This window comes from Somniosus microcephalus, chromosome 2, assembly GCF_052327205.1.
Source record: "Somniosus microcephalus isolate GS21.2 chromosome 2, FLI_Smic_1.0, whole genome shotgun sequence".
NCBI classification, from domain to species: domain Eukaryota; kingdom Metazoa; phylum Chordata; class Chondrichthyes; order Squaliformes; family Somniosidae; genus Somniosus; species Somniosus microcephalus.
Genome location: NC_140988.1, coordinates 270,942,001 through 270,967,622, shown reverse-complemented (window position 1 = coordinate 270,967,622; position 25,622 = coordinate 270,942,001). Strand labels below are relative to the sequence as shown.

General features: G+C 42.9%; 1 protein-coding gene across 5 annotated transcripts in view; it reads right to left on the bottom strand.

Annotated features, from left to right (window-relative positions):
* dhx29 (DEAH (Asp-Glu-Ala-His) box polypeptide 29) overlaps positions 1-25,622 on the bottom strand; it is a 147,917-nt gene that overhangs the window by 99,056 nt on the left and 23,239 nt on the right. For 4 of the 5 annotated variants that reach the window (XR_015074354.1, XM_085972169.1, XM_085972182.1 and 1 more), the window contains exons 6-9: positions 21,832-21,972; positions 18,555-18,681; positions 13,819-13,980; positions 13,546-13,708 (exon numbers count right to left, since the gene is read on the bottom strand). Coding sequence is in view for 4 of the 5 variants with exons in the window: in XM_085972169.1 (XP_085828295.1) it covers positions 13,546-13,708; positions 13,819-13,980; positions 18,555-18,681; positions 21,832-21,972 (593 nt within the window). In the remaining variant the exon portion in view is untranslated. The remainder of the gene's footprint in view (positions 1-13,545; positions 13,709-13,818; positions 13,981-18,554; positions 18,682-21,831; positions 21,973-25,622) is intronic. The other variant, XM_085972200.1, reaches the window with a different exon arrangement.

The following is a 25,622-nucleotide window of genomic DNA, read 5'->3' as shown; positions in this document are numbered from 1 at the left end:
CCAAATTGCTACACTGCTCCATTGCCTTAAATTTTCTCTTTAGATTTCCAAATGCTCCCTCACCTGACCCCTCCACCCACTTTTTAGTTCAAAGCCCTATCTACAGCCCTAGTTATTCAATTCACCAGTACACTGGTCCCAAATCAGATTAAGTGGAGCCCATCCCAACAGAACAGCTCCCACTTTCCCCAGCACTGGTGCCAGTGTCTGATGAATCAAAACCTCTTCCTCCCACACCACTCTTTGAACTCTCTGGTCTGCTTGTCCCTATGCCAATTTGCACGTGGCTCAAATAACAATCCAGAGATTATTACCTTTGAGGTTCTGCATTTTAATTTGAACCCTAGCTCCATATACTCTATCAGCAGAACCTCATTCCTAGTTCTACCTATATGTCGTTGGTCCCTACGTGGACCACGACAACCAGAGCAGGAGGCCAACGGCTTGAGTGGAAAAAGGAAAGCAAGTGGAAATAACAAGCACAGGAAGGTAAGGATCACACAGTTGCAGACAGAACAGAGATGTTTGCCAAAGGTTGTATTTGGAATCACATTGTAGAGAGGAACTTACCCTCAGCAGCAAACACTGTGTACCAGATTGGAGGAAGTACATATAAACTGCTATCTTAAATGGACCCTCAGCAATGGTATGGCAAGAGATAAATGGACAAGTTCCCGTGCAAGTGCAGGAAATTCAACACCTGCACCTTTATCTCCTCCCTGCCCACCGTCCATGGCCCCAAACACTTCTTCCAAGTGAAACAGTAATTTACTTGTACTACTTTCAATTTAATACTGTATTCGCCGCTCATGATACAGTCTCCTTGCCATTGGGGAGAACAAATGCAGATTGGGTGATCACTTTGCGGAACACCTCCGTTCAGTCCACAAGCGTGACCCCGAGCTCTGGTCGCCTGTCATTTTAATTCTCCGCCCACTCCAACCTCTCTGTCCTTTGCCTCCTACACTGTTCTGATGAAGCTCAATGGAAGCTCGAGGAACTGCACCTCATCTTTCGATTAGGCACTTTACAGCCTTCCAGACTCAACACTGAGTTCAACAATTTCAGATCGTAACTCCCGCTCCTATTTTTCGACAGCAGTTGTTGGTAATTATTCTGCTATTGCCATTTATACCTCCTCTGGACCCAATTTTGTTTCTTTACTTGTCCCATTACCATCCCCTTTTGCCTTGCACCATCATCCCTTTGGCCATTTAATCTCTCCTGCCTTCCACCCTATCTTAGACCTTACCATTTGATCTTTGCTTCCCGCCCCCCAACTTTCCCCGCCTCTGTACTTGCTTAAACCCTGTTACATCTCTAACTTTATCCTGTTCTGATGAAAGGTCATCGACCTGAAACGTTAACTTCATTTCTCTCTCCATAGATGCCGCCTGATCTGCTGAGTATTTCTAACGTTTTCTGTTTTAATTTCAGTTTTCCAGCTTCCACAGTATTTTGCTTTCGTATAAATTGACAAATGTTGCATCTGCTCTAGTTCCAGCTAGTAGCAAGTGCGATGCAAGAGTGATTTAAAAAAAAAATTGTTCTTGGGATGTAGCTAGCACTGACAAGGTTGCATTTTATTGCCCATCCCATTCCCGGCTTATGCTTACAACAGCCCTTACAATTTCTTTTGTTATTTGCTAGCTGTTCTTCATATTCCCATCTCCCCACTACGCTTTCTCAATTTTCTTTAGTATTGTTAGCCCTAATTTTGCCACGCTTCCCTTTAAAAGTTTCAGTTTAGTTTTAATCTCACTATTTATGCATGGAACTTTATATTTTGATATACTACTTTTCACCTTGTACATTAGCCATCTCATATTTGAAGATGTCCCACTACTGAACCATAGACCAGTCTTCCAACCTTTTTGCCCACTTATTTTGGGCCAGATTCCTTACCTTGTTGATCTTTGCCTTTTTCCAGTCCAGTTCCATTATCCTATTCTATTGCTACATTGAACCCAACTATGTTGCAGTCGTTATTTCTCCTACTCCCATACCAGTTATTTGCCACATTTCATTTCCCAGAACCAAATCCAGCAATACTTATTGTCTTGTTGATTTAGGAACACATTAATCTAGGGAGCATTCTTAGATGCATTCCCCACTTTGACAACATGCATTACTTTCATTCCAGTCCATTTTGAGAGATTTACAATCACCTAGTATTACTGTCCATTAGTCTTACATTTCTCTCCAAATGGTCTGCAGATCTCCCCTTCTATCTCATCCATTGTTTGGTGGCCTGTAATGCACACCACTCAGGTTTTTGCTTAGATTTCTCTGGTGCATTTCACTCTGGCTCTCAGGTATCCACAGCTTTTCTGACCTCCTTTCAGACCACAGACTTCTGACATCTTCATCTTCGACCTTCCTTACCAAACCCAGACTTCTCCAGCTGCCTCTCGGACTCAGGACTTCTCTGACCTTTCTCATCATATCCAGGTGGACTACTTAACCTTGACCACTGGATTGGTTATTTCCAATCCTTGATTCTAAAGCCCCTATTCTAAAAATGTCCTTGCTTTGTTTGACTCTCTGTCTTTTGCCCATGTAATTTAAGGTTTTCCCCTCTGGTCCAGTTCCTCTCAGAACGGATATTTATTCTGCCCATTGACCCCCGCCCCCCTCCCCCCAACCCCCTTTCACCTTTTTCTTTCAGCAACATGCCCTCTTCAGTCCACCCAATTATACCCTCCAAGCCAGACTCTTCTGCTGGCATCATCCCAGCCTCGCTGCTCATATTCAAGACCACAGCCTCCCTCAAATACACCTTCAGTTATCCTCTCGTGCACCCATCACAACTCTCGTCACTGGCTCTCCCACAGTAGTAACACCAAATATTTCATTTCCTGCTCTTGGTCACAGATCCACCTAGCGCAGTCCATGGGAGTTAATACCTTCCCTGTCGCCATTTCATTTCCCATTACCACCCTCCCCAGAACCACCAGCAGACTAATCAGCTGCTGTCCCTTTACATATCACTCTGTAAAACACGAGAGCGTTTGCAAATAAGGCCCATCATCCACAACCTCATTATGAATATATCTATTGTCATCCTGGTACTGACAAATTTAACTTATTGACAGTGACTCTTTGAATGTACAATACCCAACCTGCCACAATTCTAAATCATGGTGGCATAGTGGTTAGCACTGTTGCCTCACAGCGCCAGGGACCCGGGTTCGAATCCGGCCTCGGGTGACTGTCTGTGTGGAGTTTGCACATTCTCCCCGTGTTTGCGTGGGTTTCCTCCGGGTGCTCCGGTTTCCTCCCACAGTCCAAAGATGTGCGGGTTAGGTTGATTGGCTATGATAAATTGACCCTTAGTGTTAGGGGGATTAAATATGTGGGGTTACGGGGATAGGGTGGGATATGTGTTGGTGTAGGGGTTACGGGGATTGGGTGGGATATGTGTCGGTGCAGGCTCGATGGGCCGAAATGGCCTCTATCTGCACTGTGGGGTTTCTGTGATTTCTGTGATTAACACAGAAAATTTCATGGTCAAAAAGAATGTAGGTCCACCTGTTGTCCTAGCAGTTATAATCAATGTGTGTCTCTTCAAGATAGATACTTGTCCAATTTAACCTTTAAGAGATCAAAACTACTTTCCCTATGGTAAGCAAAATCAACCACCCTCTCAGGAAGTAATACTTTAAGTCCGGCCTGAATCTACCTCTTTTCAGCTTATACACGTCTCCCTGTACTGTTAATCCTGCACTCAATCAAATATCCCGGAGCCTTAGTAATTGAAATACCTACATCATAAACCGCCTCAGTCTTCTGTCCAAGAAGAATCCCAGTTCTGAGTCGATGTTGAAACATGGGGTAAAGAAGGGGCAGAGGTTGATGGGAAATTAAAAATTAGCTTCGCATACAAGAGAGAGAGAGCTCGGTAGCAACAGTGTAACGAACAAAGGCATTGTGACTAGACCTTTAAAATCTGCCAGAAGAAAGACAATAGAGTTATTAAAAATGCTGCTGTTGCTTTGCAATTTTCACACAGAAAGCAGACAGATTAAAAGGGTGAAAACAGATAAGGGACATGCGACGTGCCATGGAGCCTGGGCCTTGGACCAGTCAGGATGCAATGGAAAGTTACTGGAGGGGAGGTGTCATGTTAAGACAGGTGACGGGAGGAATCCAATCAAGGGAAAAGCAGCAGATTCAAGTTTAGTAGGGTGACAAGAAACATAAAAGGAGACATTTTGTACTTGGGAGTTAGTCGTATCTGTTTAATCTACCTTGCTTGTAAAGTGCTTTGCATGCTGACTGAAGAAATAAAGGTATTGAACCTGAAGCAATGACTAATTTCATTACGACTCAAGTTAAAAGACAACATGGGTCTTTGTGGGCCTTTTTACCAACAGTCAATCCTCGTATGTTTTCTTCTCTAGTTCCCTAATCATTTTATATGCCTTTCTCGGCACCTTTTACATCGACTACATCCTTCCTGTAGTGATGTTTCCAGAACTGCTGTCGTATTTCAAGATTTCAGACTATGCTGCCATGGGGTACTTAGGTGTAATTTTTGTTAAAAATGTGACTACTCAGCTAAACTTAACACTTAAGGAATTCCATTCATGGGACAACAGTGCTAACGGGTGTAGATTAGGTTACAGTTGAGACCGCTGGAAGCACGTTTCCAATGATTATCCACACTCATTGCTGTTCTGACACCTCTTCACTTGAACTCAGCAGAGGCTGCAATCAAGTTAGGCTGACGGATTCCACTTGGGCGGGGGCAGGGGTTGGGGGGGGGGGGGGGGAAAGAGAGAGCGGGAAGAGCAGTGTTTAGTCACTTTTACCAAACATTATTCTGGAACCAGGCTTTTAAAAAAGATAGAAACAAGCTTTTGGGTGACAGGTAGGCTGAGAGGGCAGTCTGCTTTGTTAGAAGGAAAGCTGTGAAGGCCTTGGCGGAAGCCAAGAAGTTAGGAATCCAGAAGGATAGTTAGGAGACCTCTTGTTTAGAGTCAGAGAGTCATACAGCACAGAAAGAGGCCCTTCGGCCCATCGCGTCCGCGCCGGCCATCAAGCCCTGTCTAATCTAATCCCATTTTCCAGCATTTGGTCCGTAGCCTTGTATGCTATGGCATTTCAAGTGCTCATCCAAATGCTTCTTGAATGTTGTGAGGGTTCCTGCCTCTACCACCCTTTCAGGCAGTGAGTTCCAGATTCCAACCACCCTCTGGGTGAAAAAGTTTTTCCTCAAATCCCCTCTAAACCTCCTGCCCCTTACCTTGAATCTATGCCCCCTTGTTATTGACCCCTCTACTAAGGGGAAAAGTTCCTTTCTACTTACCCTATCTATGCCCCTCATAATTTTGTACACCTCAATCAGGTCCTCCCTCAGCCTTCTCTGCTCCAAGGAAAACAACCCCAGCCTGTCCAGTCTTTCTTCATAGCTGAAGTGCTCCAGCCCAGGTAACATCCTGGTAAATCTCCTCTGCACCCTCTCCAAAGCAATCACATCCTTCCTATAGTGTGGCGACCAGAACTGCACATAGTACTCCAGCTGTGGCCTTACCAGCGTTTTGTACAGCTCCATCATAACCTCCCTGCTCTTATATTCTATGCCTCGGCTAATGAAGGCAAGTATCCCATATGCCTTTTTAACCACCTTATCCACCTGTTCTGCTGCCTTCAGGGAGCTATGTACATGCACACCAAGGTCCCTCTGATCCTCTGTCTTTCCTAGGGTCTTACCATTCATTGTGTATTCCCTTGCCTTGTTAATCCATCCAAAATGCATCACCTCACACTTTTCAGGGTTAAATTCCATTTGCCACTGTTCCGCCCATCTGACCAACCCATCTATATCGTCCTGTAGCCTGAGGCTTCCCTCCTCGCTATTTACCACCCCACCAATTTTTGTGTCATCTGCGAACTTACTGATCATACCTTTTACATTCACATCCAAATCATTAATGTAGACCACAAACAGCAAGGGACCCAGCACCGATCCCTGCGGTACCCCACTGGACACAGGCTTCCAGTCACAAAAACAACCTTCCACCATCACCCTCTGCCTTCTGCCACTAAGCCAGTTTTGGATCCAATGTGCCAAGGCACCCTGGATCCCATGGGCTCTTACCTTCCTGACCAGTCTCCTATGCGGGACTTTATCAAAAGCCTTACTGAAATCCATGTAAACCACATCCACTGCACTACCCTCAGCCACACACCTAGTCACCCCCTCGAAAAATTCAATCAAATTGGTCAGACATGATCTTCCCTTGACAAAGCCATGCTGGCTATCCCTAATTAATCCTTGCCTCTCCAAGTGGAGACTAATTCTGTCCCTCAGAATTTTTTCCAATGATTTCCCTAAGCCAAGGTGACGCACTGAAATGGGAAAGAGATAAGTTGCACCCAATGAACTAATGAATCAGATCATAACTACTATCCTGTTTGTTCACCTTACTGTGGAATATAGCAGTTTTATGATATGAGCCAAGCCTTGAGTGTTAACCTTCGGAGATTGAAGAAGTACATGTGCAAAGGACAAGAGGATTTGCTACATATCACAATGGGGTGCTATTGTTACATTCCTGGGTTATGCTACTATAGAAGTAGATATATGGCAGTGAGTCAGCTGCATTAAAAAAAAACTTAAAGGAACGACTGATCCCACTGAATCGAGAAGATATTTACAACAGCAGTTTTTTTGTAATAGTAAATTTGTAGTAGGTCTGACCAACATTCAATAGTGACAGGGTCACCTCTATTAATCTGCACGATTCTTCTTTTTATACAACCCAATATTCCATTTGTTTTCTTGACATGAGCCACAAATTTACTTAATTTCAAATGATTTATCTACTATGATGATTACCAGGTCTCCTTCCTGATTCACGTGTCAGCATTTTCCCATTAAACCTACAATCTTTCTGTTTATACCATATCCCTAAGTGCATGACTGTACTTATTTACATTAAACAGCACCTGCCACTCGTTGGTCCATCTCTCGAAATCTCCCTGTAGGCTGTCCCCATCTTCTACGGTATTAAACACCCATGTTATTTTGGAGTTAGCTGCAAACTTCAGATGCATATTGACATCCTCTTCCAAATCATTCACAAAAGTGAAGAGCACTTGCTACATAACCAAGCTCGATGCACCCTATCCATCACGTCTCCACCCACAACACTTCACTAACAGAGCTTTGGTTACCTATTGACCAGCCACGATTTGATCCATCTTAACATGCTGCCATATCATGCATGCAATTTTTCTTAATTATTTTTTCATGATACACATCAAAATTGTTGTTAAAATCCAACTGAACCAACTTCCCTTTTTTACCACTTAGTCTATAACTCCATAAATGCACCACCAACTGGTCCTTGAAAATTGATTCTAGAATTTCCACTGGTGCGGGCACAAGAGTAACTGGCCTATACTTATAATAATTGCCCAGATCCCTTTTTAAATAAGGGCATTACATTTGCTACTCTCCAGCACTCAACTGCCTGACGACATTGTTAATTGTTGTCTTGGCTCATGTATTGTCTCTCTCCATCTCAAAAAGACAACCTTGACCTAGCCATCCACTTCAACTGCCACCCAATGTCTCACTTCCCATGACCACCCACCCTGCTCCCTCCCCAAGGTCCTTGAACATTACAAAGTATTTACAGCACAGAAAACAGGTCCATGCCGGTTTTATGCTCCACATGAGCGTCCTTCCCACCCTTCTTCATCTGACCCCATCAACATACCCTTCTATTCCTTTCTCCCTGATGTGCTTATCTAACTTCCCATTGAATGCATCAATGCTGTTCGCCTCAATTACTCAGTGGTAGCAAGTTCCACATTCTAACCACTCTCTGGGTAAAGAAGTTTCTCCTGAATTCCCTACTGGATTTGTTCATGACTATCTTATATTTATGGCCCCTAGTTCTGGTCTCGCTTCGAAGTGGAAACATCTTCTCTACCTCGACCCTTTCAAACCCTTACATAATGTTGAAGACCTCTATCAAGTCACACCCGAGTTTTCTGGAGAAAAGAGCCCCAGCCGATGTTACCAGTAAGCTGCGCTTTGCTCTGCGTGGCTCGTTTCTTTTAATGCACAGTCCTTTTAAATTTCTGCGCATGTGCAGTATTTACAATGTAAAAGCCAGTGAGCAGCCTGAGCAGGACCTTGCAGATGACTGCACGTCCACGTATGAACGCACAGCTTAGCAGGAACATTGGCTCCAGCCTGTTCAATCTTTCCCCAGATAGGTATAACCTCTCAATTCTGGTATCATTCTAGTAAATCTTTTTTGCACCTTCTCCAGGTCCTGTATATCGTTTTTATAATATGGAGACCAGAATAGTTCACAGCACTCCAAATTGTGTCTAACCAAGCTGCTATACAAGTTTAACATAACTTCTCTGCTTTTCAAATCTCTCTCTAGAAATGAAACCCAGTGCCTTGTTTACTTTTTTTTATTTTTTAAATGGCCTTATTAACCTGCGTTGCTACTTTTAGTGATCGGTGTATCTGTACCCCCAGATCCCCGTTACTCTACCTCATTTGGACACTTATTTTCCAAGGAGTATGTAGCCTCCTTATTCTTCTCAACAAAATGTATCACCTCACACTTATCTATATTGAAGTTAATATGCCAATTACACGTCCATTCTGCAAGTTTATTAATGTCTTCCTATATTTTGCGGTAAACCTCCTCTGTATTAACTATACCCTCAATTTGGTGTCACCCACAAATTTAGAAATTGTACATCCAATTCCAGAGTCCGAATAGTTTAAGTAAATGATAAATAACAGTGGTCCAAGCACCCATCCTTGTAGAACATCACTTCCCACCATTTGCCAATCCAAGTAACTATCTTTAACCCTTATTCTCCGTTTTCTGTTTTGAAGCCAGCTTGCTATCCATTCTGCTACTTGTCCCCTGACTCCACACGTTCTGACTTTAGTCGTGAGTCTACTATGTGGTACCTTAACGAAGGCTTTTTGGAAATCCGAATATATTATGTCTACTACATTATCCTTTATTATTTCTTTAAAGAATTCAGTAAGGTTAGTCAAGCATGACCGTCCCTTTTTGAATCTGTGCTGACTACACTATTATATTTTCAGTTTCTAGATGTTATTCTATTACATCTTTGATTAAGGGTTCCATTATCTTTCCTACCACCGCCGTTAAGCAAATTGGTCTATAGTTCCCTGGGCTTGTTCCATCTCCCTTTCGATATATAGGAATCACATTAGCTGTCCGCCAGTCCTCTGGCACTATTCCTTTGTCTAATTAATTTTATATACATGTAATAGCGCCTCTGCTATCTCTTCCCTAACTTCTTTTAATATGTGCGGATGCAATCATCTGGACCAGGGGTTTTATCCACTCTAAGTTGGATTAGTTTATCAATTATTTCCCCCCTTTCTATCTTAAATGTCTTGATATCCTTTTTGATCTCTTCTTCTAATGTCATGTCCACCGTGTTAGTTTCCCTGGTAAATAGAGGCAAAGTAATTAGTTAATATTTCTGCCATTTCACTGTTATTACGTGCAAGTTTATATATAGATAAATAACAATTTTTTTTAGGGGGTAACAAGGAGGGTCGATGAGGGTAGAGCATTTGATGCAGTCTACATGGATTTTAGCAAGGCTTTTGACAAGGTCCCACATAGCAGACTGGTCAGAAAAGTAAAGGCCCACGGGATCCAAGGGAAAGTGGCAAGTTGGATCCAAAATTGGCTCAGTGGCAGGAAACAAAGGGTAATGATTGACTGGTGTTTTTGTGACTGGAAAGTTGTTTCCAGTGGGGTTCCACAGGGCTCAGTACTAGGTCCCTTGCTTTTTGTGGTATATCTCAATGATTTAGACTTCAATGTAGGGGGCATGATTAAGAAGTTTGCAGACGATACAAAAATTGGCTGTGTGGTTGATAGTGAGGAAGGTAACTGTAGACTGCAGGAAGATACAGGAAACTCTTTTATCCGGCACAGACGGGACCGGCGTGGTGCCGGTTTATCAAAAAGTCCGGATTACAGAGAGGTATAGTTAAAAAGTACGAGAGCTCCATACACAGCAACAAATCCAGGCTTCCCTGTTGCTTAGCAACAGGTGCAGGAACCCCGGCCACAAGATCCAGGCGTCCCTGTTGCTTAGCAACAGGTACAGGAACCCAGCCACAAGATCCAGGCGTCCCTGTTGCTTAGCAACAGGTGCAGGAACACTGGTTACACAGCCACATATCCAGGAATGGCCACTAATATGAAGTAAAACTTACCTGAACCTACTCCTGAATTTTGCCGGTTAACAGAGATTTCCAGTTATTTAGGTGCCGGTAAATCGAGAGTTTCCTGCATCAATGAACTGGGCAGGTGGGTAGAAAAGTGGCAAATGGAATTCAATCCGGAGAAGTGTGAGGTAATGCATTTGAGGGAGGCTAACAAGGCAAGGGAACACACAATAAATGGTAGGATACACAGAAATGTAGAGGAACAGAGGGACCTTGGAGTGCATGTCCACAGATCTCTGAAGGTAGCAGGACATGTAGATAAGGTGGTTAAGAAGGCATACAAGATACTCTCCTTTATTAGCCAACACATAGAATATAAGAGCAGAGAGGTTATGCTAGAACTGTATAAAACACTAGTTAGGCCACAGCTAGAGTACTGCGTACAGTTCTGGTCACCACATTACAGGAAAGATGTGATTGCACTAAAGAGGGTACACAGGAGATTTACGAGGATGTTGCCAGGACTGGAGAATTTTAGCTATGAAGAAAGATTGGATAGGCTGAGGTTTTTCTCTTTGGAACAGAGGAGGCTGAGGGGAGACTTAATTGAGGAGTATAAAATTATGAGGGGCCAAGATAGAGTGGATAGGAAGGACCTATTTCCCTTAGCAGAGTGGTCAATAACCAGGGTGCATAGCTTTAAAGGAATTGGTAGAAGGATTAGAGGGGAGTTGAGGAGAAATCTTTTCACCCAGAGGGCGGTGGGGGTCCGGAACTCACTGCCTGAAAGGGTGGTAGAAGCAGAAACCCTCATCGTACTTGGATATGCACTTGAAGTGCCGTAAACTGCAAGGCTACGGACCAAGAGCTGGAAAGTGGGATTAGGATGGATAGCTCTTTTTCAACCGACGTAGACACAATGGGCCGAATAGCCTTCTTCTGTGCCGCAAATTTCGATGATATCATTGCTTCCTTGCTCTGTGCTCACCTCTACCACAACTTCCTGTTCAAAACTTTCCTATCCTCATGTGAACAGAATCCTTGGTGCTATGAGCAGGGGAAACCACCTTGGTCAAAGGCAACCTCTGTTAATGCAACCATGACTCATTAAACCTTTTTGCCTCCCTCCATGGTGTTCAATGCAGTCAATGATGCGATACTCCTTCACAGCCTCTTCGCCAATGGTCCAGCCCTGTTGGCTACTCTTGCACAGTTGCATTCCTATCTTTCCCAATATAGCTAGCACATTTCCAGCACTGCTTCTCCTCCCGACCCAGGGGTCCTTCCCTAGAGATCCCCAAAGATCTATTCTTGGCCCGTCCTCATCTACAAGCTGTATCTAGATGACGATCTGCAGGCATGAGGTCAGCTTCCATACATATGCCAATAAGGCTCAGCTGTGCCTTCCCATCACTTTGCTTAACAGTCTCTATGCTGGCAGACTGCCTGTCCAAAATTAAGTTGGGAATGAGCAAGAATTTCGAGCAATTTAACACTGTGAAAAGCAACACCACTGATTTTATTCCCGCTACCCACGCCCCCATAAAAACCTCTGCCTTCTTAACTTCTTGGCTGTTAATACAAGCTATTCGCAACCTCGGCGTTCTGTTTGCCAGGAGCCGAGTTTCAAAACCCCATATCCTATTCATCAGCAAGACTACTTAGGTTTACTTTCACAACATTGGTCACCTCCACTGTTGCACTCAAATCCACCAATAAATCATGTCGTAGTCACTTCTAATTTTTGATTTCTCCAACATCCTTTTTGCCAATGTCCACACACTCTCAATTAAAAATAATTCAAAATTCCACCAGCCATATCCTGTCCAGCACTAAATCCTGCTCATACTAGGGGCCATAAATATAAGATAGTCACTAATAAATCCAATAGGGAATTCAGGAAAAATTGCTTTACCCGAAGTAGGTAAGTATGTGGAACGTGCTGCCACAAGGAATAGTTGAGCTAAATAGCATAGATGCTAGATAAAATACATGAAGGAGAAAATAGTAGAATGGCATGCTGACAGGGTTAGATGAAGAGGGTGGGAGGAGGCCCGTGTGGAGTGTAAACGCCGGCATGGACCAGTTGGGCCAACTGGCCTGTTTCCGTGCTGTAGACTCTATGTAAATCACACATATTTAACAAGGACTGGCTTCTTTTCCCCCAATGCACTGAATTTAAAATCTTGAAATCTATCCACTACGTACCCTACCCTACCTCCACAACCAACAACAGACTTACATTCCAGTCTTCTGGCTCTGCTGGCAGCAGAACCTTCAGCTGGGGTCATACTCTATCGAGTTCCCTCCTCAACCTCTCCATCTTCCACTCAACCTTCAAAGTTTTCTCAAAAACGTCTCTGACTTAGCTTTCACTCCCCGTAAAGACTCAAGTGTCTGCTCCTTTTCCTCCTCTATGAAGCATCTTGGGTTGTTTTTCTACATTAAAGACACTAAAGCTATGTAGTTTGATAATATCACAACTCCTTCAATACATTGCTGCCACCGCACCAGCATACGGATAGGAACCTCAAAGTAACATTTCTGCCGTTCTGTATCAAAAATTCCACTTCCTAAACAAACTGTACCAATATGTTAATAACTACGTTCTCAAAGTTAGGCACAGCTTAAAACTTTTCATAAATTTAAAAGTCTGAAATGGAAAAACTTGATATACCAAAATGATTTTAACACTTAAAAACTGGAGCCATGCCAAGACTATCTAGTGAGGACTCTTAACAGTAACAGACTAAGTACTTTTGAAATAAAGAACACTTCTAGATTTGACACTGGTGTTCTGAACGAAGTATAGATTTGAAGAAAAACAAAACCACACTGTTCCAAAATGGAGCTATCCACATGAGAATGATAGAATAAACTAGCATTCTTAAATAAAGACAATGTTGGCAGGTTTTCTGTTAATAAGGGATCTGTTAACAAATTTACATTTCACAACTGAAATAAATGATCAGATCAATCAAATTTAGGCTTTTTATTAGCTTCCTAACCTGGTATTGTTGGTAGAAAATTCTGTGTTTACAAAAAGTCATTCCCATCTCCAAAATAGATATTGGGAGCAGGGAAAACAAAAAAGTACAGTAAACAAAACATCTTAAACTTGAAGAAAAAGGGCTAAGAATAAACAATAAAAACTATTAAGGATAGAGAAAACAAGGAAAAGGGCGTTTTTATAAATAAAACTGTTCCTGATATCTGAATAATTACTACAATAATTTTTTTCAACATCAAAGTGCACAAGTTGAAAACAAACTGAAGTTTCTCTTGAACCCTGGTTATTCTAAGATAAAATTTTGACAAAAAGTACAACAAAACACACAAACCTACACTTCCAGAATCTACCCACAGAGATTTTGCGATAGCTAGGAGCTGGACTAGTGGGGAGGTTTTTCCGGCACCAATCAATCAGAAACTGCTTGGGAGATTTGCCTGTCCAACTTCGCGAAGTGTAGTCAAAGCTCCGTACATCCTTTGGCTCATTTTTTGCTACAATGATTAAAAGATCAGAATAATAATAAAAAATCCACAGTATTGTAGAAAGAAAGTGTGACAAATATATTATCCAATCACAGGTATTACATTGTTCAGTTACTTACTTTTCTCTTTTAATTTTGTTGCAGATTCTTCCAGCAAATTTAAGTTAAGGGCAGCTTCATGCTTATCATCAGGAGGTTGGGTAGCGCTTTTGTCATTCTTCTTTAGATCTGCCATCTTTATTGAAGGATCAAAAGCAGGATGTTTCTCCAACTGTTTAATCTCTACATCAAAAGTTAAAAATTAAAAACAGACCATTTTATCCAAAATGCACTGTTGAAGGGCACCTTCACAAACCCAGATATTCATCTCTTTTAATGCTAATTGAAGACAAATGGCAAACTGCCAAACTCCAGCCAACATAGTAATTTATAGCATTCAGTCTCATTAAAATGTCACACACGCACACACCTACCTTATGCGGCACGCCCCATATTTTTTCAACCCCAGAGTTAAATTTATTTTTCCATAACTAATTGCAAAACCAATCTAAATCTACTGCTGCCCGCAAATGTAATATGCTTCATGGGCTTATCAACCCATAAGGCTCCCCAAAGTCGATTTTTGTTGCCCATTAAAAAATCCAGCTTTTACTTTTAGCATCAAAGAAAAGGAGAAAGTTAAGGGGGGGAAAAAAACTTGACCCTAAAAAACTCAAATAAATTCAGAGATCAGAATTTATTTGGAAAATCACTTAAACGCAAGAACACAAAGCAAGAGACTAAAAGAGGCACAGCTAAACTAAAGGACAATCCACAATTATTTACACAATTTATGGACAAGACTATGCAGTCAAACCTGAAGACATTACTGTATGTCGAAAATCAGTCCTGTAACCTGCAAGAGGCAAAGGCTCACCAACTATAGCCCCAAAACTGGAGGTGATTGGAAAACACCATGATGCCAGTGTCTGCACCCTCTATTCTGTCAAATTGTGGATAAAAAGGTAGTCTGGTAATATCACAGGGTCCGGAGGGGATGTGTTATTTTCTTATTAGTGAGGATTGTTGTGGTGAACCCGTGGAATTCTCTGCCACAGAGGGCGGTGGAGGCCAGTTCATTAAATATATTCAAAAAGGAGTTGGATATATTTCTTAAGGCTAAAGGGATCAAGGGATATGGGGAGAAGGCAGGGACAGGGTACTGAATTTGGATGATCAGCCATGATCTCATTGAATGGCGGAGCAGGCTCGAAGGGCCGAATGGCCTACTCCTGCTCCTATCTTCTATGTTTCTATGTTCAGCCTTACATCCCAAGGATGTAATAACATGAAATATTTCAGAAAAAATAGGCTTTTCCTACCACGGAGAGTCTCAGTGGCTTTTATGGTCTGCTTACCTCCTCATTCCGAGGTGCTCACTTTTAGATTAGAGGAACCCAAGTCTGGCTGTGCACTTTTTCTTGATGCATGATCAAACATTGGGCTGGAGTGGGGCATTTTTGCAGTGTGTCCTGTTAGTTAAGACGTTTTTCTACACCCTTCAACTCAAAGTTTTTTGCACCATTACTTGCTGGAAGTATGAGCTGATAACGGCGTGGCAAGGGCAACAGGGCGTTTGGGATCTCAGTGAACGGTGGGAGCAACAGTGCAGCTCCTTAACCAATGAGATTTAAGGATTGAGAAACAGAGTAACGACTGAGAAGGAGGGTGAATAAGATTGAGTGAATTAGTCAGATCAGGTACAGAAAGAGGGAAAGAAAAATTGAATGACGAGAGAAAAAAAGACAAAGGAAAAGTAAGAAAAAAAACTTAAAAATTTGACATTTTAAAAATCTCTAACAACAATTTACCACTTGAAGTAATGAGACTCCACAGTTTAAATTGTTCCATTTCTGGGCCAGAGAGGTTGATTGGCTCTGCATTAACAATTATCACATCATTAAGAAGGTGCTTACGCTGTTAATTACCAGACTTAACTTTCTGTGGCGAGTTTAAGGGACAGTTAATATGTAAATCCAGCAAGTTCTTACAAATAACAGAAAGCTAAGGGCGAGATGTCATTTGTGCAAAGCAAACAGCGGAGCTGAGTAAATCGACCAGCAAGTTCTGGAGATTCGCAACTCACGTCGTATCTTATTTTTCTAAATTTGCTGGCCGATTTGCACTTTAATAGTGACGTGCGTCGTTAACACGCCATTATTTTTCCAGCAAGCTCCAGCCCATTAACTCTGGGCTATAGAAACAAAGTATGGTTTATAATAATAATAACCATCAATTGTTGACATGTTTACTCACAGGGACAGTATCCTAAGAACATTATTAATACCTGCAGTCAGATTGCAATTGTGATCTCTAGTGTTCATAAATAATGGTTGTTAGATCTGTTTTTGTTTGCCTCAATATTATCACACTCAATGAAATTCCTTAAGCACTTTATCCCTACTATTGTTTGAATAATGCTACGGGATCTTTAACATCTACCTGAGCCAGCAGACAGAGCCTTGTTTGAAAAAGACACACACAATCTATATTATTCAACTCAAATAAATTGCATTATAGAGAAGAGATATCATGGTCTCAGCAGGAATGAGCCACAAGTGCCCTACTGAGTACTTTCCTACAGAACTTTACATTTACGAAGTATTTTTGACCAATTTGGTTTCTCTGACCAGATTATGTCAGAACTGATCAAAACATTTTAAGGCGCAGTAAATTATTCACAACATTTCACCGCTATAAAAATGTGCTTCAGATTTTCATAGCTTGCAACCGTTATTGGCCCCGAAGCAAGAACTTGTGATCTTTGTGTTGAGGATTTTGGGTCTTCCGATGCGCAGTTGAAATAAATGGAAGTTAATGGGGATTCCCAGCGAAGAGCTGCTGTGACGTTAACATGCTGTCTAAGAGGCCAATCAAAACGCAGTGTTCTCACAGACCGCGAACCAGGAAGTGGGTTAGCTCCTAAAATTCTAACTTTTTAAAAATGTTAAAGAGAACAAAACAAAGATTGCCGCTCTCACAAAAGGCAAACCTGAAATAAAGATGAACAAATTAAAGTTGCTTAAAAATTTTAATTTTTTATGAAAATAGATAAAATGGACACTGCAAAAAATTTTAATTAGTTTTTCAGGGTCATAACCTTTGCTTAGCAGTCAATACGCTGTTTGATTTTTTAGAGATTTCACTGATGCCGGCTCTGTTTGTGGGGGGGGGGGGGGGGGGGGGAGAGAAGGAAGCACAGTGCAGCCGGTGGAGGAGCAGTGAATGACAGATTGCAACATCGGGATTTCCGCAATAGGTTGCACATACGCCAAATCCTGAAATTGCAGTCAGTTTCAAAAGCAAAATGACGGCAAATGCTACCGCAAATTCTGGGCCAAAGTTTGCTTAATCACCAGGACCATCTCATTTCAATTGTCAGGCCTTTTATGATTTCACTACAATTATTTGCACGAACACCTTTGCAACCTTCTGCGCAGCCGCGCATGTGCACCCGATCCCCTGCTGCGCATGTGCGCTGTACACCGGAGCTGCACATGCACAGCACCCAACCTGCAGTTGTGACCTGCACCGTAGGCCACGCTTTCCTCGGTTGGGGGGGGGGGGGGGGGGTGAGGGGGCGGGTGCGAGGGGGCTGCAGGGAAGAGAAGGTCAGGAGCTCCGGGGGGAATAGAAGGCCAGGAGCTTGGGGGGAGGCTGGGTGGTGGTGAGAAAGCAAGGAGCTTGGAGGGGGCTCGGGGAAGAGAAGGCCAGGAGCTCAGAGGGGTGGGGGGGGGGGGGGTGGTGAAGAGAAGGCCAGGAGCTCGGAGAGGGGGCGTGGGGGGGGTGGGAAAAGAGAGTGAAGGGGCGGAGCCCGGAGGGTGTGGGAGGGGCATGGGGCGTGTAAAGAGCACGGAGAGCACAGTGGGGATGCGGAAGAACGTGATCCTGGTCTAAGGGGAGGGGGTGAGAGAGAGAATGTGATCCAGACGGGAAGACGGATCACGTTCTTCCAACCCTACCCTCACCCACTTTTACACCTGCACCACATTCCCCCTCTGCTCCCCCTAGATCTGGTTGATTTCTTGGAAAGCTCGGTGCATGCGTAGCAAGTGACATCATTGGAATGGACGAATTCCGGAAGTCATGACACTGTCGCTATTCACTTCATACCTAATAAACCAGTTAACAATCCGTGATCCACACACAATCCCCCATCTATGGTTTGGGGGGGGGGGGGGGGGGGGTGTCAGGAATGTGTGGGGGAGAAGCGGGTCAGGAACTTGGGCAGGGGGAGATGGTCAGGAACTTGGTGATGGTGGTGGTGGGGGAGAAATGAGGAGAAGGAGGAGGAGGTGGTCAGGAACTTGGTGGTGGGGGGAGATCAGGAACTTGTTGGGGAGGGAGGTCAGAAACTCGGGGGTTGGGGCGGATGGTTAGGAACTTGTTGGGGGAAGGGGACGGAAAGAGAAGGTCCTAACCAGCAAGGGTGAGCCCTGTCTGTTCTTTGTGATCTGCCTGGCAGTCAGAATGAATGGCTCAAATTACACATTGCAAAGGACTTGATTACTTAGGCAGGCAGGATCTAATTACACATTCCAGATAAACTGTTGGGTGTTTCTGGTCCTCCAAGGGGCCCAATCAGAAATCTGGAGTTGCAAATAGACGCAACATTCACTTTTACCATTTCAAGATGTACACCATTTTTGATGCAAGGACCATAAGTGAACAGAAAACAATTTCTGGTAGGATATTTTCTTCATTTCTGCCGTCCCAACCCATGAACAGTTCAATATCATAACAAGTAACATTTGAAACTACTTAAAAAAAAATCCTACAACATTATCACATCAGAAACAGATGAACTATGTCCTTACCCTGTTGAAGTATCTTTATTCTATCGCCTGCTTCTCTGTGAGCATGTTTGTTATTATTCTGCTTAAAGGACAGAGCCCGCTCTTTGGTATCAAGTAGTTTTGCTGTCAGTTCCAAGTAAAGATCATTCTGTTCAATAAACAAGTGAAAATCCAGTTGAATTTCCATCAAAAGATATTAACCTTGCTGCCCTATGTTAGTAACTGCAATATTCTATGCTAAACATACGCGGTTATAATGAGTTCACAGAAATCACAGAAACCCCACAGTGCAGATAGAGGCCATTTCGGCCCATCGAGCCTGCACTGACACATATCCCACCCGAATTAGCAAATTATGGTAAGAAAGAAAAAATGGCACCAAGTCCAACCCTTCCAACTGACCTCTCTGAAATTTATTCATTCTCCTGAGGAAGGTGACAACCACACAAAAATGATTTCTAGATCTATTCTGAGTTAATTGATTTCAGCCAGTACAGCATTAGGGCCATTACAATTGAGCTCAATGCCCTTGGGTTGGGGACAGTTAAAAACAAATAGCAACTGTTCATTGAGGCAGTATCAAGCTCAACTTTGAGGTTTCCTACGGTCAAAGAGCCTGCTGACACTCACTTGAAGCTCACATCAATAATGGTATTGCGTGCGGTACCAGAGGGCACTTGGCATCTACAGAATTGTAATCCATCAAGGGCTCAGTATCTTCAAAAGAGGGAAGAAAATTGATGAGAAAGAAAAAACAAAGGCAGTTCCAAGATCAAGATCCAGTGGCAGGAAGCAAAGGGTAATGGTTGCCAGGTGTTTTTGTGACTGGATGGTCAGTGGGGTTCCGCAGGGTTCAGTACTGGGTCCCTTGCTTTTCGTGGTGTAGATCAACGATTTAGACTTCAATGTAGGGGCCATGATTAAGATTTTTGCAGATGATACTATCATGAGGAAGAAATCTGTAGCCTGCAGGAAGATATCAATGGACTGATCAGGTTGACAGAAAAGTGTCCAGAGAAGTGTGGGGTAATGCATTTGGGGAGGGCTAACAAGGCAAGGGAATACACAATAAATGGTAGGATACTGAGAAGCGTAGAGGAACAGAGGGACCTTGGAGTGCATGTCCACAGATTCCTGAAGGTAGCAGGATGTGGTTAAGAAGGCATGGGGATACTTTCCTTTATTAGCCGAGGCATGTGCATATAAGAGCAGGGAGGTTATGCTAGAACTGTATAAAACACTAGTTAGGCCACAGCTAGAGTACTGCGTACAGTTCTGATCACCACATTACAGGAAAGATGTGATTGCACTAGAGAGGGTACGGAGGAGATTTGTTAGGATTGGAGAATTTTAGCTATGAAGGAAAGATTGGACTTAATTGAGGTGTATAAAATTATGAGGGGCCTAGATGGGAAGGACCTATTTCCCTCAGCAGAGAGGTCAATAACCAAGGGGCATAGATTTAAAGTAATTGGTAGAAGGATTAGAGGGGAGTTGAAGAGAAATGTTTTCATCCAGAGGGCGGTGGGGGTCTAGAACTCATTGCCTGAAAGGGCGATAGAGGTAGAAACCTTCACCGCATTTAAAAAGTACTCGAAATGCCATAACCTACAAGGCTATAGACCAAGAGCTGGAAAGTGGGATTAGTCTGGATAGCTCTCTTTCGGCCAGCAAAGACTTGATGGGCCAAATGGCATCCTTCTGTGCTGTAAACTTCTACGATTCTCAACAGCCTGGGATATATTTCATCCGGTCCAGGCGATTTATCTACTTTCAAAGATACTAAACCCCTTAATATTTCGTTTCTCACTATATTTATCGCATCCAATATTTCACATCCCTCCTCTTTAACTACGTCTGCATCGTCCCTCTCTTTTGTGAAAACAGACACAAAGGGCTGGATTTTGCTACGGGGGCGGGTTGGAGGTGGGAAACCCACATTCAGGCTTGTTGTCCCGCCTCCATGGAGATGTGGCCAACCCACTGGATTTTCCTCTGATTGACCTTGTTGAGCCCGCCCTGTGGGCTCAGCAGGCCAATTAAGGGCCACCCGGCAACAGGTGACATCAGAGATTGACATTTCATCTGTCAAAAGCTTTTGGCACATGAAATATCAGTGTTTAACAGCTGTTTGAAGCTGTCAAGCACTGAAAAACTGCTAATTCAGCCTCAGTCCTTTCTCAGGATAACTTTAAAATCATTTTGCTGTAGAAACAAAGAAGCTGATTTTTTTTTAAAAATCGGAGCTTCTGTGGTTCTTGCAGCCGACTCCCGACACCGGAATGCAGGACTCCTGTAAAGGTAAGTAAAAGTAAGTTAAACTTATTTAAACACTTGCAAAACACTTACCTTTGCACTCCTGCACCCCTCACTCACCTGAACACTGGGCATCTTGACCCCTCCAAGACCTCAGACCCACGTCCCGCCTCGAAAACTTTTCGTGGTTTGGAGCTGTCAGGAAGCCCACAAACCTGCAATAAAAATCGCGAATAGGCAAAAAACTACCTGTTAACTACCTGTTAACAGGCAGTTTAATTGCCTTTAATCCCTTCCCGCCTCTGGGAGTCGGGTTCCAGCACTTGTCGGAAACCCGACTCCTATGAAATTGACATGGAGGCGGGTTGGAGGCGGGATGGGGTCGGGACCCCCGGATCTCCGATTTTTATCGCCCGCACGCCTCCAACCCGACTCCAGGGGCTTAGGAAAATCCAGCCCAAAGTATTCATTAAGAACCATACCCACATCTTCCGCCTCCACATGCAGGTTACCTTTTTGGCCTCTAATGAGCCCTACTCTTTCCTTAGTTATCCTTGTGCTCTTTCTTTGTGGGGACATATTTGGTCTGAACCCTCACGATCTTCTTCTTGAATGCCTCCCACTGCTCGGACACTGATTTACCTTCAAGTAGCTGTTTCCAGTCCACTTTTGTTAAATCACATCTCGGCTTAATAAAATTTCCCAATTGAGAACTTTTATTCCTGATCGATCTTTGTTCTTTTCCAGAACTACGCTAAATCTAACTGAATTATCATCACGATCACCAAAATGCTCTCCCACGGATACTCATTCCACCTGCCCAGCTTCATTGCCTAAAACTAAGTCCAGAAATGCCCCCTTCTCTTGTATAGCTTTCTACGTACTGGCTAAAAAAGTTCTCCTGAGTACTATGGAAGAGAAAGGAAATCATACTTCATGTAAAGAATTTCATGTTCCACTCACATGCAAGTTATTTTTCAGCCACAAATAAACTGTACCAATTTTACTTCTTCACTCAGTTCAAAATGATTTTAATACTCACTGGATCAAAGTGTTCTTCCTTTTCAGTGTCCTTTTCAGGTTCTTCATTATCCTGATCATCATCATCACCACTACTTGCTTCTTCTGCATATCGCAAAATCCATTCCTTCATGCTAACTTGCGTGCTTTGACCTCCGACTGCCTATCAGCAAGAGAATATTACAACTCAAAATCCTTACCATTCAATTCAAAAATATGTCAACCTTTGTCTTTTACAAAAAAAATTAGGAATCAGACATCTGCCTCTAACTATACAAATACCAGAACGGCAGGGTTTTACCCATCAGGAAAGGCTGGGTCTCTTTTCTCTTGAAAAGAGATGGTTGAGGGGTGACCTAATAGAGGTCTTTAAAATCAGAAAAGGTTTTGATAGAGTAGACACAGAGAGACTGTTTCCACTTGTAGGGAAGAGCAAAACTATGGCCATCAATTGAAGACAGACAGTCATTAAGAAATCAAATAGGGAATTCGTTACTCAGTGCTGAGAATGTGGAACTCGCTACCACAGGGAGTGATTGAGGCGAACAGTATAGTTGCATTTAAAGGGAGGCTCGATAATCATATGAGGGCGAAGGGAATAGCGGGTTATGCTGATCGAGTTAGATGAGGAAGAATGGGAGGCGACTTGAGTGGTGCATAAATGTCGGCATGGACTGGTTGAGCCGAATGGCCTGTTTCTGTGCTTTATATTCTATATAATTATATGTAAAATGTTAAGTATCACACTTTATATTCAAAACAAAGTTAATTTATCCCAATAATTTTTCTTTATTTTAAAAGCTACTTTTGCACATTTAAGACACAACAAAAATGGGTAACAATTAAAAGCTGCATTTTTTTGCTGATATTTAGTATTGGTTATATTTGAAATATTTGCCATATATTTGGAGAAACGCCTTGTACTATATTTGCAAACTGGTGACAGTAGAGGAAAAATTTACTTCACATATCTATCTGTATATTAAAAATCTTGCATAGCTTCCAGTCCATAAGCCTGACGCCATGTCACAACTTTGAAGAGACTTTGTATCAACATTTAACATAGAGACTCATTTTATGAACATTTGTAATGGAAATTCATGTGTAAACATTTATCATGGCAAAACCTAATCTCAACATGCCAAATTTTCTCATCACGGTTTGTTGATGACCCACCGAATAACAAAATGCTGTTTGAAAAAGTTACACATGCGACAATAACGTGACTAAATTTGCTCACAGAATTGTTTTTGTGTCTTTTAATAACTTGGTTAAAGTTTTAAGGCTTCAGCCCGTCTCAATAGCCTGAGCTTCGACTAGTATTTTCCCCTCTTAACAGTTCGAGAGAACTTTCAACCACATCTGTGCAAGCAGAGCACATGCTGTTACTATAATTTCCTGCCATACAATTGGTACATCAGCATGATGTCACTCATTCTATGAGGATTTGATAGTTTCTTTGCTTTTTCCAAAAGATTTGTAAAGAAACTGAAGTGTGAATTCTTGGAAGCTTTATTCTAGGCTAGTTTGATATGATGAACAAATACTGTTTCTTTGTTATCAACTGCTCACACCAGTTTTTAGAACAGGTGTGTTTTTTAATCGATTAGAAATGAAAACATGACCACCAAGGTGGACTGCACATCACTTCCCTCTAATTACTGTAAAAATTTAGTGTTAAAAATTCTCTTCTGAAATGTTTTCACAGCTTAGAGAATTGTTTACTTTTTATTGGGGCCAAGTGCAGTTTGGGTCCCAATGTCCTGGGCCCTCTCCCCCATAATGCTTCTCAATGCTGTTGCCACCCACCATACTGCCAGGTCTCGGCATGCTACAGTAGTGCCAAAGAGTCTCTCACCCCTTCCCCACGTGTCAAAACTTCCTGATTTGTGATAGGACACACTGTAGCCACAATACACTGGCGGTGGAAGGAGAAGCCCTCCTGTCCCTCTCGCCTGCAGCAGCTGGTACTGCTCTGCCTGGCCTCATGTCCTCCTCCCATTCCTCCTGCAGACAAAGGGGGACACTGAGCAACCCTCTCCCCAGCTCTGCTGAACCCCAAGACCCACCCTTGACAAATCTCGGCCTCCCACTTCCAGAACCCGAGATCCTTTCCCAATGCTCCCTGATTTCAGAACAACCGCCAATACTCCCAGATGCTAGGACCACCCTCCTTGGTACTCAAAATTCCAGGACACCTCCCCCAATTGTCCCAGATCAATCCCAGCACCCCTCTCCCAATGATCCCTGAACCTTTTTCCCCCCAATTATTCCAGAGGCTAGCCCTAAAACCTCCTTCTCTAATGTTCCCAGAATCGAGGACCCCCATCAAACTAATGCTATACCATGATACTCTATCCAGGTACTGCAGGCCCCAGGCCCCCTTCCCAGTGCTGCTGGATCCCAGGGCTGTCCCCAATGCTGATAGGTCAGCGCCGCCAGTTAAATTGTTGGCGCAACACCCCTCTTCTTACAAAACCTCTGACTCGCCATGAGCAATGCCACAACAGATTTGCTGGAATAAATAGCTCAAGAGTAAAAACTTTAAAAACTTGGGTAAGCCAGACCATTAGTTAGTCTACTGAGGGGCACTTTCTTGCAGTAGTTCTGTCTCTCAAACAAAACTTCTACAGATCATGCATTTATATTTCCCAGATCATTTGCAATTGCTGGTGGAGACCAAATTTGACTCCATGAACCTAACAGTACTGCTAATAACATGCATTGTCACCACAAGGATTCATTAAACTCTTTAACGAGTTGAAAGCACCCACCAAAGCAACAGTTGGCCTGTCTGACCACACCACCTGGCATGCATCCAAGCAGTTTTTCCATTGGTCATCTTGAAAGGATTGCCAAGTACATTTAGTTAACTGGAGCAGTCTAAACCAATACTGTCAATCAATCTAACCCATCAAAAGATTCCAACATTTCTTTATTTAGGCAAAGACCAAACACAGCTATTGTGGCAAGTACCACAACTAATGTAAGCGGTTAAACACTGGCATCATCCTTCAGCTGCAGTTTAATTGAAGAAGTATTAGCCAATAAAAGCAAAAATGGCTCAGGAGATGGACAAGTCAGGCAACCAAATGGACAAGACAGTCTATCTCCATAATAAGTCTGAATACTTTTATCAGTGCTCCAAAAATTAAGCAGCTCCTTCAAGGTGTTTTACCACATGATAGAACAATAAATACACACACACACCACACATCAAATTCAGTGGTGATGAATTGGCCCTTCTTTCCTTTTTTGAAAACTGCAGGAAGGAAATAGCAGTACCATGGATTAATAATGTATTATAGAATCATAGAAATTTATGGCACAGAATCATAGAATGGTTACAGCACGGAAGGCGGCCATTCGAGCCCATGCCGACTCTCCGCTAGTTCCACTCCCCCGCCCTTTCCCCGTAGCCCTGCAATTTTTTTTCCTTCAGATACTTATCCAACTCCCTTTTGAAATACAAGATCTGAGTCAGAGCCCACCACTCTTTCAGGTTGCACATTCCACATCTTAACCACTCGCTCTGTAAAAAAGTTTTTTCTTAGGTCGCCTTTGGTTCTTCTGCCAATCACCTTAAATCTGTGTCCTCTGGTTCTCGACCCTTCTGCCAATGGGAACGGTTTCTCTCTATCCACCCTGTCCAGACCTCATGATTTTGAATACCTCTATCAAATCGCCTCTCAATCTTCTCTGCTCCAAGGAGAACAACCCCAGTTTCTCCAGTCTATCAATGTAACTGAAGTTCCTCATTCCTGGAATTATTCTCGTAAATCTTTTCTGCACCCTCTCCAAGGCCTTCACATC